This window comes from Oryza brachyantha, chromosome 11, assembly GCF_000231095.2.
Source record: "Oryza brachyantha chromosome 11, ObraRS2, whole genome shotgun sequence".
In the NCBI taxonomy this organism is placed as follows: Eukaryota; Viridiplantae; Streptophyta; class Magnoliopsida; order Poales; family Poaceae; genus Oryza; species Oryza brachyantha.
In genome coordinates this window covers 2,617,631-2,631,343 of record NC_023173.2, presented here as the reverse complement: position 1 = coordinate 2,631,343, position 13,713 = coordinate 2,617,631, and the positions used below count along the sequence as shown (strand labels likewise).

Genomic DNA, 13,713 nt, shown 5'->3' with positions numbered 1-13,713 from the left:
CGGTTAAGCAATAGAATATATACTTCGATGTTGACTTCCATCGATATCCATGTCGTTTCTGGGGATCATTACAACTTTATTCGATTTGGATGGTCAAGCTTTGCCCAAAACAATCAAATTGTTGTGGATAAAACACACATCCTTTGACAGTGAGCGAGCTGGGAGGGCTTCAAGGCGCCAGAAGAAACTGAAGAAGCAGGTGAACTAACATGAAAAAGAAAAGAAAAAGAAAGTGCTAGATGCGAGAAATAAAGAGTTTCGATTAGAACCAAAATAAAATATATTGTCGTCCTCCTCCTCTCTTATGCGTAATCACATCTCTAATCTTATATACATCCATCTAGTAAAAACTAAAAGTGAAATTGCACGTGAAACATGCAATCATTGGTGGAATCTTGTCGCTCGTATATATACGGATCCATTAGATCCGTCCAACACGTTCTACCCGTTGCAATTACTTTTTCGCACGTTCTACCTGTTGCAAGTTACTTCTTGGATTTCAAAATATAGCTAACTCTACCTATGAATCTAAACAATAAAGGAAACACTCCCATGCTCATCTGCTAACTTTTCTAAAGGCAGCCCAGCCCAATGGCCCATCCCAATGCTCCGTAAGACCGATATATCATATGAACCTTTTGTTTTCACGAGGACAACCTTAGTCTGACACATGTCACTGTTCTACTGTAGCAAGCTCGGTTTTCTTTAGATTGAGAAAATTTTTGGGAGAAGTGTCACGTCAAATGTTTGACCGGATGTCGGAAGGGGTTTTCGGACACGAATGAAAAAACGAACTTCACGGCTAGCCTAAAAACCGTGAGACGAATCTTTTGAGTCTAATTAATCCATCATTAGCACATGTTGATTACTGTAGCACTTATGGCTAATCATGAGCTAATTAGGCTCAAAAGATTCGTCTCAAGATTTCTTCCATAACTGTGCAATTAGTTTTTTTTTCATCTATGTTTAATGCTTTATTTAGGTGTCCAAAAATTCGATGTGATGTTTTTGGAAAAACTTTTTGGGAACTAAACGAGACCTTATTTTCGTTGGCATCAGCACCGTTTCATACTTGCAGCATGGATGCCACCATTCAGAGATCGACATATATGCACTATCAATAAACACGATCAAGTACACATATATTATATAAATATCTCCCTTGGCTATATATCTAAGCTTGCATAATAATTTATCTGTTTTATATTGCAAAACTTTCAAATCTTTAGTAGATTCATCTATACGTGATGCATATGAATTATTTATATATTTAGATTCATCAGTATGAAATACATGGTGTAATGTAATATAATGGCTCGTGTTCTTTTCAATAGATTATTATCGATTGATTTTACACGCCCGTATTCTAAACTGCTAAATAGCACCATTATCTTTTTGCTTTTACTTCTACTTATAAACTAAATTTTTAATTTTCAGCCTTAAATTTGAAGTTGTTTTTATAGTAGTTTATTTTTCAACGTTAGCTTTTAAATCGCTAAGAACGTATATATAAAAGTGTTATTCACAAAACATTTTTCATTTGCAAATATGTTGCTTGGCGTTTTTTCCAAAAAAAAAGCCAAAGAATCACCCTTCTGTTTTTTTTGCAAAAAGTTTTTATATGAAAACTAATCATCTTACCTTTTTAAAGTATATTTCTGACTTTATTTTAGTTAATTCACTCGTTTATATCATTAAATAGCTATAAAAATCATATAATCTTTTATATTTCATCGTTTGTCACAAAAGACACAACCTAATACAAAGAACAAACAAATCAAATGGGAAACCACAAACATTTGTCGCTCTGTAACAGTGAGGAACACCAGTTTCATTCGGAAAATTGCCAGGCAGGACAAATCTACTTAACCATAAGATGCACCACTTCTCCTTGCAACGTCGTATTCAAGCAGAAAACAAAGAAAAGACACTGAGTTAATTGTACTGCTTTCTTCAGTTTAATTTCCTCTGAGATATGCATCTCTGATCCCGTGCAGCTTGGCAGCTGCCTCATGCATGCTAATGCGTTCACTTGGTGTTGGCCTAGTGCAGCAGAGCCCAATGTTCAACGCACAGCACAAGCAGTGCACGCCTTTCTCCTTGACGACGGCCATTGGAGTTTCTTGGAAGAGGCCCAACTCTTGCTGCAGCTGGGGATCAACAATCTCTAGTATCCTGTCAGGAAAATTTCATCTGTGTGTACTTCAATCCATCCTTAAACATGTCATCTGTTGGCCTTCTCCGAATAAATGTTTCCAGGAGAACCACTCCAAAGCTGAATACATCTGAGGCAGGTGAAACTTGACCACCCTCTGAACATTCTAAAATTTCATTTGGCAAGATTTGAGTTCACGCACATAGGCATGTCAGATAATAAAATAGACTTGTAGCAATACTACAAAAAAATCAAATAAAATCAATACCTGGAGCAATATATCCAACGGTTCCCTTTATTGCAAGGGAACAAGTTGAGTTTGAATCCCCTAGAGATGGTGCTGAAGAATCGGTCTTGAATCTTGCAAGTCCAAAGTCCCCAACATGAGCAATCATATCATCATCGAGAAGGATGTTGCTGGGCTTGATATCACAGTGAACAATAGTCCCTTGGTTGTTGTGGTGCAGGTACTCCAATGCATCAGATACATCGACCACAATGCTTATTCTCTGTGCCAGTGTAATGTGGTTCAGATATGAATCGCTTTCATCATTTTGAGTTGAGTGTAGTAATGCATGCAAGTCACCTCGTTCCATAAACTGATAAACTAAGGCCTTAAAATCATTTCCTTTTGAATCAATACTTGCACATGCAGTTAGGATAGGAACTAGGTTGCCATGCCGAACATTTCTCAAAGTATTACATTCTGCGATGAAGCTCTTTTGTGCTCCCCTTGTCTCTAGATTGAATACTTTGATTGCAACCATATTATTGTCTTCAAACAATTTGCCTATATATACAGAACTGTATCTTCCTTTTCCAATCAAATTGGATGCCGAGAATCCTGCTGTTGCTCTGACAAGAACATTGTATGAAATTTTCGGGAAATGCTTAGCAAAGGACGGCAACGATAAAGATTTTCTTTTCTGTTTTCCTCTCCAGATAAACACAATAAGCACGACCATAGAAATTGACACCATGCTGGATATTGGGACCACTGCTTAGATGAAACCAAAGCTGTGACGGAACATGCTTGTAGGTGTAACTCAGGTGGCCCACCACAAAGTCCCTGATTTCCATCAATCCTCAAGGCTGTTGCATTCTTGAATATACCTTTCAAGGGCATCTCACCCTTAAGATGGTTGAATGACAAATCTAGTTGCTCAAGAAATTGCAAGTTTCCAAGAGAAGCCGGTATTGGCCCTGTTAAGTTATTGTGAGAAAAGTTTATAGCTATCAGGCTACCAATGCTTCCTAATGAAGCGGGGATGCCTCCACTGAAATTATTGAAGCCAAACCAATGTATTCCAAACTTTCACAGCTTACCAAACTGCTAGGAATATCTCCAAATAGCTTGTTTGATGAAAGTACCAAATATGTGAGTTGTTTGGCATTGCCAATGTCGGTAGGAAGTTGCCCATCTAGGTTGTTGAAAGATAAATCAATTCCAATTATTGATGGAATACTAAAGATCTCCTTAGGTATGCTGCCATGAATATGATTGTCCTCAATGGCGAGTAGCTGAAGCATTCGCAGGTTTCCCAAGTTTGGTATGCTTCCTTCCAACTTGTTAGAAAATAGTCCGAGAACTGCCAGTTGTGACAGATTTGAAATAGATGATGGAATAAACCCTGTGAGATAGTTGTTTTGTAAGCCTAACTTTTGTAACTTGTTAAGATTTCCAAGCCATCCAGGAAGGGAACCTGTTAATTCATTAGAATATAATGATAAAGCATTCAAATTAGAGAGGTGTTCTATGCTGGAAGGAAAGATCCCTGATATCTGATTTCCTGAGAAACTTAGTCGTCGCAGATGAATGGATAAGTTTCCTGATGAACTTGGTAGATGGCCTTCTAGACGGTTATATGCCATCGAAAGAAGTTGTAGCCCAGAGCAATTGGATAAACTGTTCATAAACTCCCAGTCTTCCTTTGTTTGCACTTGGAGTTGATTGATTTCAGTATTTAACAAATACAATTTGGCTAGTTTGCCAATGGAACTTGGTACAACCCCGGTGAAATTGTTATTTGATATGTCCAGCAAACGTAGTTCGGAAGTGTTTCCCAATGAACGAGGCATTTGTCCTTGAAATAGATTGTGTCCCAGTGCAAGTGTTTGTATTACTTGGCAGAGAGTCAAGAAGACTTGATGGTAACTCTCCATTTAGATAATTAAAACCAATGTAAAGATCAATGAGAGTAGAGAGATTTAGGATGGCTTGTGGAAAACGTCCGGCCAACATATTGCCACTGGCAGTAAGATACTCCATCCTGGCAAACTTTGAAAACTCATTTGGGATGTTTCCTTTGATATTGTTAGACATGAAACTAAGTACTCTTAGTCCTGTGATATTGGCAGCGGAAGTAGGGATGGCTCCAGTAAGGTTGTTATATGCAAGAGCCAGCCCTTCAAGCTGATGGGGAAAATTGCTATTCCATTGTCCAACTAGTTGATTTCCGTTGAGCAATAGAGTCTTCAGGTTGGAACAGTTTGTGAAATCAGGTATTTTCCCTTCTAATGTGTTATTGCTCAAGTGTAGGATTTGGAGGCGATGCAGGTGGCCAAGGGACAGAGGGATCTCTCCAGTGAATGAATTTGTGTCTAGGTACAGAAATTTTAGGAATGTTAGGTTTCCGAGTGAAGGAGAGATCTGTCCGACTAAACCACGGTTTGTAAGGTCAAGCGAAATGACACGAGGAGGAGCCTTCTTCCTGCACGAGACTCCTTTCCAGCTGCAGAAGTGCGTGCTGTCGTTCCATGAAATCAGGGCTTGCTGGGGATCAAGACTGATTGCCTTCTTGAACTCAAAAGGTGAGAACCGATCTGTCTCGTTTCCAGAAAACGAGCTGCAGATGCTTTGGACTGCGCAGCACAACATAAGCACCAACAGAAGTGGTCCAACTGAAGTAGTCTTCATGGCTACCACCCGAGTTGAATAATTTTAGGTCTTGGTTATATGCATTTAGAAAGAGAAATGAGTCACTGTGTCTGCAAATATTCTTTCTAAGATGACATCCAAGTGCCTAAAGTTCTGATAAAGAAGGTGTTTAAGAATATTGGTAGATGGACAAATGTTAAGTACCATAAAGATTTTGTTTCTATTTACCTCGTTTCCTCAGAATTGATGTACTTTGACTTCCTTCGGGAAGATTCAGCAACGCGAAGAACGCTTGCTGCTACAGGTTGGTTAATGCAACTGCCATTCAGACATCAGAGTCAGAGGGAGAGGTAGGTTCAGAAACGTTCAGTTAATGGATATGCTTATTCAGAAACATACATTTATGGTTTTTCTTTCATTTGGCTTTGTTACTATATCTTTTTTTTTCAACTAATTGTTCAATCTGACTCCTGCCATTTCTTTTATAAAAAAATGGAGAGATAGTTCTAGCAAGATAAGTGATCCCCAAGAACTGAAAAGAATGTGCTCTAGTGTCAGAGATCTGAAAATGGGGTTGCAATCCAGAAGCTAGCAAAGGTATCTGATCTAACAAGTTCTGGGTAACACAGAAACAATAATTTCTGATCATCTAACAGTATGTTTCTACTCAGCTGTATTAAATATGCATAAAACTCATGAACAGAAAACAGGCCAGTAGATATAAGGAGACTCATTCCACACAATCCCCCTAAGTAGCCAACTAATACAACATAGATACTATCCCATAGCATCAACAAGATGATGAACAGAAACCAATTAAAAGATAAATCGGCATTCATCCATGAGGATTATTTACCAGCGAGAAGAGTAGTAGCCTGCAGTCTAGTGGCCATGAGTGCAAGTGATTATTTATCATCGGCTGACTCATTTTGTAGCGATGATGTACTTCCACTGTCTTGGAAGACCTTCCAACTCTCCACCAACCCGTGGAATTAATCAAGAAAATAAACAGCAGCTTTCTCTACAGAGAAGATGCAATCATGAGTGCAAGTGGACTGCCTAACTTTTGTTCCTAGTATTTTTCAAGGGTCCTTCTCCGGTGCATATACTTATTATACTACCGGTAGAATTAGTCTCAGCCATTGATTAAAAATGATATTTTTGTACTAATAATAAACACGTATGTTCATTGTTCGCCATCAGCAAGATTCATCGGAAACGAAGCTCTCAGCCACTCTCAGATGTGTAATTTAATTTCCTTGATAATCCTGCAATTGAACGGGAGATGGTAGGTTTAGCTCTGTCTTGATAATCCTGCAACTAAAAGATGAGAGAAACAAGTTACTTGGTCTTGTATGCTGCTGATGATTCGCGACTTGTCTGGACGAACACGGCGGAGGCTAAGTGCGGCGCGATGGCTTTCGGACATACCAACCACGTCGCCACGCCCCCCACTCCCCTCCCCCGCGCCGGTGACCGCCGGCGGCGCTGCGGGTAGGCGGGAGGAGAGGAGACAGCGGGGTAGGTGTGGGCGACGACGAACTCATGCTCGCGTATCACTCACCGAGGGTGGCCGTTCGCCGCCGGATCGGACGGCGGCGTCGGTTGGGTTCCCATTTTCGTCGGCGATGGTGAGTTTCCTCCCGTGGAGGGGATTTCTCAATCAATCCCATTACGGCCCATGTAAAGCCCGGAATTTTACAGTCCACTCCATTTTCTGGCCACGTGATATTTCACAAATACGAAAATACTCGCTCCATAATTTTAACGGGCGATATCATTATTTATTTGGCACACGTTTTAATGATTCGTCTTGTTGAAAAATTTTGTATAGATATAAACATGACTTATATTGTTTTATATTCACACTAAATTTTAAATAAAAATAAGTAGCCAAACGTTATATTCAAAAGTCAGCATCATATACTCTTTTTAAAGTTGACGTAGTTGACTTTTGAGCATAAGGTTAACCATTCATCATATCGAAAAAGTGTATATAATTTATTTTGTTATGATTTGATTTATATAAAAGAACTTTAAACATAAATTATAATTTTATATATTTACATAAAATTTTTAAATAAGATAAATGGTCAAATGAATGGTGATAACAAATCGTCAAAAAAAAAATTTCTGGAGGGAGTATTAACTGAACAAGGGACAGAGTATTGATATATTTTGGGTGGTCTTCGACGTCTACGACCAGCTCAAGGTTTACAATGGTTTTACCAACGCAACAAACTAGTGAAGACAAACGTGGGTCTCGTTTATGTTTATTTTCTTGTTCTACTCAAATAAAGAATTCATTTGTCCTCCGTGGGTTAAAATCCATTTAAAATCTAAAATCACCTAACCAAATTTAGTCCATATTAATTCATTTGTCACTATAACATAATCGAATCCAAATCATTTGGAGTAGAAATCTATTTTGTGCCCGACCAAAGACAATCCAAATTAAAAACCAACTTATTTAATCTATTTACATCCAACCCATTAGCAAGCGTACGCACAACATGACTATTCTCCTATTCACATCGTCGCAATTTAGGATCCATTGATCTATCCTTAATATGGGTGTCGTTTTTCTTTACCAATATAATAGTATCATTATGTCTACTGACACGTGGATCCTATTTTTATAGGGACCAAGTGTTAGTTTCTATAATAACACCGTGAAAATGGTGGATTGTGTGAACTCAATATGCTCTCTAAGCCCATATTAGTTTGGTTCATTGTAAGGCGGTGACAAAATCACCAATGAAGAAGATTTTTTTTTGCCATCGTTGAAAAAATATCTAAAATATCATATTTTTAGTGTAAAAGTTTAGTACCTTGAGATATATTGTATTTTTCACTAAAACTTTTTGGTATCTCAAAGTATTTTTCAAAAATGATAAAAAAAGTTCAATAAAGAATCCTAGTACTAGAACATATTGACAGATATGGAGCTAGAGGCCTGGAGTGAAAGGGACACCGGTGGAGCCCAACCACGAGCCGGCGTTCACCAGGTCGCCGGCGGTGAACTCCGACGCCTCGCTGGGGTCGGTGATGACATGGTATCCACCCCACCTCACCCTTCCCGACGTGCTGGACCCCGGCCCCGAGTTCCGGTACTCCCCGTAGAACGCCGTGGTCTGCGCGAACGCCGTGCCCTGCCACGGCAGCCACCCCGCCGCGTCCACCGTGCCGTCCATGTACGCCTCCATGTACACCACTCGGGAGAACTCCTTCCACGGCCGGCCCAGGTACGTCTTGAACGGCGCCGGCGCCCCGCCGGGGAGGCCGAACTTGGCCGCCGCGGTGACGCGGCCGCCGTGGATGGCGAACCCCGTGCGCTCGTACCTGTCGACGCGGCCCTGCGCGGTGACCACGGCCGGCTGGCCGGGGAACGGCGGGCGGCGCACGCGGATGCCGCAGCGCTGGAGCACCGCCGCCGCGTTGCCGAATATGAAGTCGGTGGTGCCGGCGACGACGCACTCGCGGTAGAAGTGGCGGAGCGTGTGCGCGTACAGCGTGTCCTGGTGGCCCTCGAAGCTGCACCGGTAGAACGCGAGCCGGTCGCCGCTGGCACGGAGCGCCACCGCCTGCTCGGCGCCGGCGCCGGCCGTGTTCCTGAACGTGACGCCGCACGCCACGAAGCCGTCGGCGTTCACGGCTGCATCGTATCCGTCCATGTCGGTATCACATTCACAGCTCGCAAGAAATGTTCGAAGGAATATCGTTCACTTGGAAAGGGGTATATACCGAAAGTGGCTGAGCTGAACGTGGTGTAGCCCTGCCGGACGCTCCGGCTTCCGGTGATCACCGTCCGGCCAATGCCGTCACCGACGAGCACCAAGTTGCTGGTCCACACTTCGACGTTCTCGCCGTACACTCCGGCCTTGACGTACACCACGGTCCTCCGGCCCCCGTTGCTACGCTTCGCCGCCGCGTTGAGAGCCTCGCCGACGGTGCAGAAATGGCCCGTCCCGTCCTTCGCCACGACCACGTCGGCGTCGCCTGGGCTCACCGTGTCAAGCTGGAACATCTGGCCGTCGTCGTCGCCGGATCGGAGCCAATCGACGTTTGCTGTAGCACGCGTGTAATTCTCTGCCCCGCGCCGGAGTGCAGCGGCGGCGAGCGCGTCCGTCACCAGCCTCGACACGTTCGTCAGCGCGGCGGCGAACTCCGGCCCAGGGGACGCGGCGAGCTCGGCGAAGCCGTCCAGGCACGTGCCCACGGTGGTGCGCGCGGCGCTGAGCCACGCGAGCACGTCGGACGCCACATCGCCGCCCCGTGCCGCCGCCGCCGCCGCGGCGGCCGTTCGGTTCAGGTGCCCCACAGCGAACGCCACGAGCTGCTCGCAGTCTGACCAAGCCTGCCCGGTACCGCTCCCCGCCACGCCATCCGACCGGCGCGCCGCCCGGGCCACGGCGAGGGCGCGCGCGGCCGCGGCCTGGTCCATGGCCGCCCGAACCGACGACACTTGGTACAACCTCTCCCCATCCGATGCCAAATCAGCGGTCGAGATCGCACGTGGTAGGACGAGAAGGAGAAAGCAGAGGACACGCAGAGCAGAAGCCTCTCTCCGCTGCTCCATTTTCTTCTTCTTCAGCTAGCTGGTCATGGAGGCACAACGGCCGGGGCCAATGGCGGCCCGTCTTATAGGTTGCAGGGCGCTTGCAATGGCGTGAGGAGGACATGTTGGCTCGCTTAGGAGGGAGAGAAATCCATGGCTGGTGGTGGTCGGGGACGATGAAGTGTAGCTGCCCGTTGCTTGTCGCCGGCGGCAATGCAGGTTCAGAGAGAGAGCAAAGCATGCACGGTGACGATGAGCGCGCAGGTAAGCATCGTCTCGTGACTTGGCATGCGTACGTGGTGCGGTTTCTCTCTGCTCGTGTGAATTTGGTTACTATGGGAAGCAACCTGTTGCACCTAAGCTTCATCCTCCAACTGGGGGTTGTTGGGTTGGGTATCACTGCATGTATGCATCACTGTATTTACTCTCTCCGGGTTTTTTTAATTGACATCGTTAACTTTCAAAATCATTTATCTTATTCAAAAAAAATTATATAATTATTGATTATTTTATTATAATTTGATTTATTACTAAAGTAACTTTAAGTATAATTTATATTTTGACATATTTGGACAAAAATTTTAAATAGGATGAAAAATTAAGCGTCAACTGTATCAATTAAAAAAATTAGAGAGAGTATATCGGAGGTGGGTTTTCATCTTCTCCACTCGTTTCTTTCATATTACTTTATAGTCATTAAAATTTTGATAAAATTTAATAAGATGTATTGATATGAGATACATCACTTCACAAATATTTTAAGTTTAAATTCAACTTCTACAAATTAAAAAAAAGTTAATAGAAGTCGAATTTAACCTTGTATATTTGTGAAGTGATATATCTCATGTTAATCAATATTTTAAAAAAATATAACTATTTAGGTGACATACAAGAAATGAGCGGATGTCCCCTCGAAGGATGAAAACACTTTTCCTATATATATATCCAACACTATTCAGATTAACTAATGTGTTTTTTATACACCTGAACATTTTTAACCATTCAGATGTATTGATCCAATGTAGAGATGGCAACAGGGACCCACGACCCGAGACCCGATGGATATTTACTCTATTAGGATATAGTTATGAGCTAAATATATTACCCGTGGGTAAGTAATTGGGCAAATACTTTCACCCGATGGGTACGCGGGTATGAAAACGTTCTTATGATCCCCATACCCGTTTACCCATGGGTAATAAATACCCGCAAGTTTAAATGCATATCATGGCCTAATATCATATTAGCCTAGTCTAATTAACCAAAATCATAGATATTTAAAGCATCCATATATTTTTCACCACATATATGAATGTGTGATGCCCTAAGTATCTAGTGTCTATGCATATACTATATGAAAAATATGATATTTAGATTGTTTTAAACTTTTGCGGGTATATGGGTAACCCGATGGGTAAGGTTTACCCAAGCGGGTATGGGTAAGGGGAAATTTTCTTACCCATGACGGGTATGGGTATTTTAATAGTACGAAATTTTACTAGTGTGTATGGATATAGGATAGCAATACCCGATGGGTATTTACCCATTGCCATCCCTAATGCAATGGTACATATTATACTTACCTCCTGAGGTATATACTACCATTAGTTCCTTAATATCCATGATTATATTAGAATAAGGAAAGGGAGGAAATGGGAGAAATTTCTTATTTGTAGTAAAAAAATTAATATTATATTACTACAATAAATTATTCTGTTAAAATTCAAGTTTTGAATGCAGACTACTACACTTAGATTAAAAGAACTTTATTTGTTTCTTATTTTTATTTTATAGTGAAGCAATTTCGAAATTTTGAGTTAATTATATATATTTTTTAAGATATAGCAGTTTGGAATATAAAGATACAACCAATTTTTTGCTTTGGATTGTTGAATTTATGCTAAATCTCATAAAATTTCCTATCAGAATTGTGGTGAAATTATTTATCATAGGCTCTAATAAAAGGTATGCGCTTTTTAGAAAGTATTGGACGTGCATCTAATATTGGGAAGGACAATTTTGTGATTCATTACATTTCCTTTGGCTATTATTTCTTAATAGAAATGGCAATGCTATTTTTAATTAGCATAATAGACCATCCGTAATCGATGATTAAGATATTTCCTAGTTGTATTAGCTCTAGAGAGATAAGATGAGTACTGTAAAAGAGCTTGTAATTAAAATGATTTGATAATAGCTGAGCATGTTCAAAGATAGAGTTTAGTATAGTCTTTGCCTGTGCACAAAGATGTTTATTAACCAACTTTCTTCATGTCACACGAGCATATATGATGCTGTAGATAAGAGTTAAATTGTTTAAACAACAACGCATGTAGTTATGGGTGATCGACCGAGCTTCACTGTGATTAGTCTTTCTTTTTCATAATAGATAAATTTGGTTAATAATTTGCTAGTATTGATGAGTGAAGATAGTACTATGTGGTTTAATACGGTATTAGTGGATGGATGAGCCTGGTATAGTGTGGTGTAATGTTGACCAGTTATTTGTTTAATTTTGATCAATAATTATCAATTTTTTACCTTTGCTAAATAAAATATTTTAAAAATGGTGTTTTATGCAAAATAACCCTAAGTCACTCCATTGTATTATTATGCATCTATATTGCATTAAGATCAGATGAAAAAAAACAAATGTATATATATCATAATGAGTAAGTAATACCATATTATCTTCCAAAATTCTGCAGTTTTTTTTTGGGAAACTACAAAATTCTGCAGTTGGAAGCATCATGCTAAATACATAGCTTGGTGCTGCAAGATTTATACATGATAATTATTAGATAATTTTAAATACATAACCTGATGCTGCAAGATTTATACATAACTTGAGAATTACTTCCTCCGTTGCAAGATTTATACATAACTTGAGAATTATTTTCTCCGTTTCAGATTATAAGACTTTCTGGCGTTGCTTAGATTCATTGGTGTGCTAATAAATCTAGACACATATCCAAAACATATATATAGATATATAGATGAATTTAGGCAAACCCAAAAAGCCTTATAATCTGAAACGGAGGAAGTATTAGTTAATTTAAGTTTCTACCACGAAAACCATGTAAACGATATCCTTAAGTTGTATAAACCGGGCATAGATTAATGGAGATCTAGCTAGTAGACTGGTATTTAATTATTTATTGAAGTAAAACTCGCACAAAACTGGGATCCATTGATGTTTCACAATCCAAAAGATCATGGTAATCAACTTATTTATTGGTATTTAATTTTTTTTCTTAAAAACAAAAGCAACGCTAATATTGTGGTTGAGCTCTCCTACAAATAAACTCAATCCCGCTTAGTATTCACACAAAAAGTTGCTATGGCTCCTGGAAATAGCAGCAAGAAGGTGGAATCTTCTATAGAGAAGGAACAACTCAATGCTGATGATAGAGTGATAAGAAGTCAGACTGAGGAGTTCAATGAATGGGTAAATTGCACCATTACCGAGTCTTGTTTTATTTTATCCTTGAATAACTTGTTCTTTTCTTTCAATTCTTTTTTAGTAAGATCATTGTTAGCACCAATCATGAGGAAGTCGTTGCAATAACTTTGTTTATAAATTCAGTATTTTTTGACACATGAAGCAATTGTTGATTAGCTAACCTGCTTAATCATATATAGGTTTAGTTCAAATGATAAATAACTTTTAATATTGTTTTTTTAAAAAAACCAACCGGTTAACCCGGCGACTCTATATTAAGCTGAGAAGAGTATGTACATTTTTAATATTGTTATCTGTAGCTAGCTAAAATGGAGTCTAGGGATGGAGAAGAGCGTAAGGAGTACGTGAGACAAAACAAAACAACATTTGGTAGCCAAAAGAAAGCTGCAATTAAGAATGTTAGCCTTCTATATTTTCCATTATTTATGACCTATTACTATCTTAAAGATGGACAATTTAATTGTGATCGATTGATCATTGCAGGTGATGCAGAAAGACAAGCAGAAGAAGAAAAGGAAGAGGAAAATGCTGAGCCCGATACTAGGTGCAGTGTTGAAGTTTCATAGAAATGTGGATGTAGCCCCTCCAAATGGTGCTTAAAATCTGTTTCTTGATGCGCTTGACTTATGGTTAATAAATCTGAGATTTCTGACCGAGTG

The 13,713-nt window shown here is 40.4% G+C and overlaps 1 protein-coding gene and 1 pseudogene across 1 annotated transcript; both read right to left on the bottom strand.

Annotated features, from left to right (window-relative positions):
* Positions 1-1,685: 1,685 nt before the first annotated feature.
* Positions 1,686-6,688, bottom strand: LOC102706692 (annotated as a pseudogene).
* A 1,220-nt stretch (positions 6,689-7,908) lies between these two features.
* LOC102719530 (pectinesterase-like) lies at positions 7,909-9,612 on the bottom strand. Its single transcript, XM_015842086.2, has 2 exons — positions 8,778-9,612; positions 7,909-8,688 (listed from the first exon to the last, which is right to left on the bottom strand). The coding sequence occupies exons 1-2, from the start codon at positions 9,610-9,612 to the stop codon at positions 7,982-7,984; spliced, it is 1,542 nt and encodes a 513-aa protein (XP_015697572.2). The 3' UTR covers positions 7,909-7,981.
* Positions 9,613-13,713: the final 4,101 nt, after the last annotated feature.

Coding starts and splice junctions, on each gene's coding strand:
- LOC102719530 (XM_015842086.2), bottom strand. CDS start 9,612: ATGGAGCAGCGGAGAGAGGCTTCTGCTCTGCGTGTCCTCTGCTTTCTC. Junction 8,689..8,777: donor GTTCAGCTCAGCCACTTTCG/GTATATACCCCT, acceptor GATACGATGCAG/CCGTGAACGCCGACGGCTTC.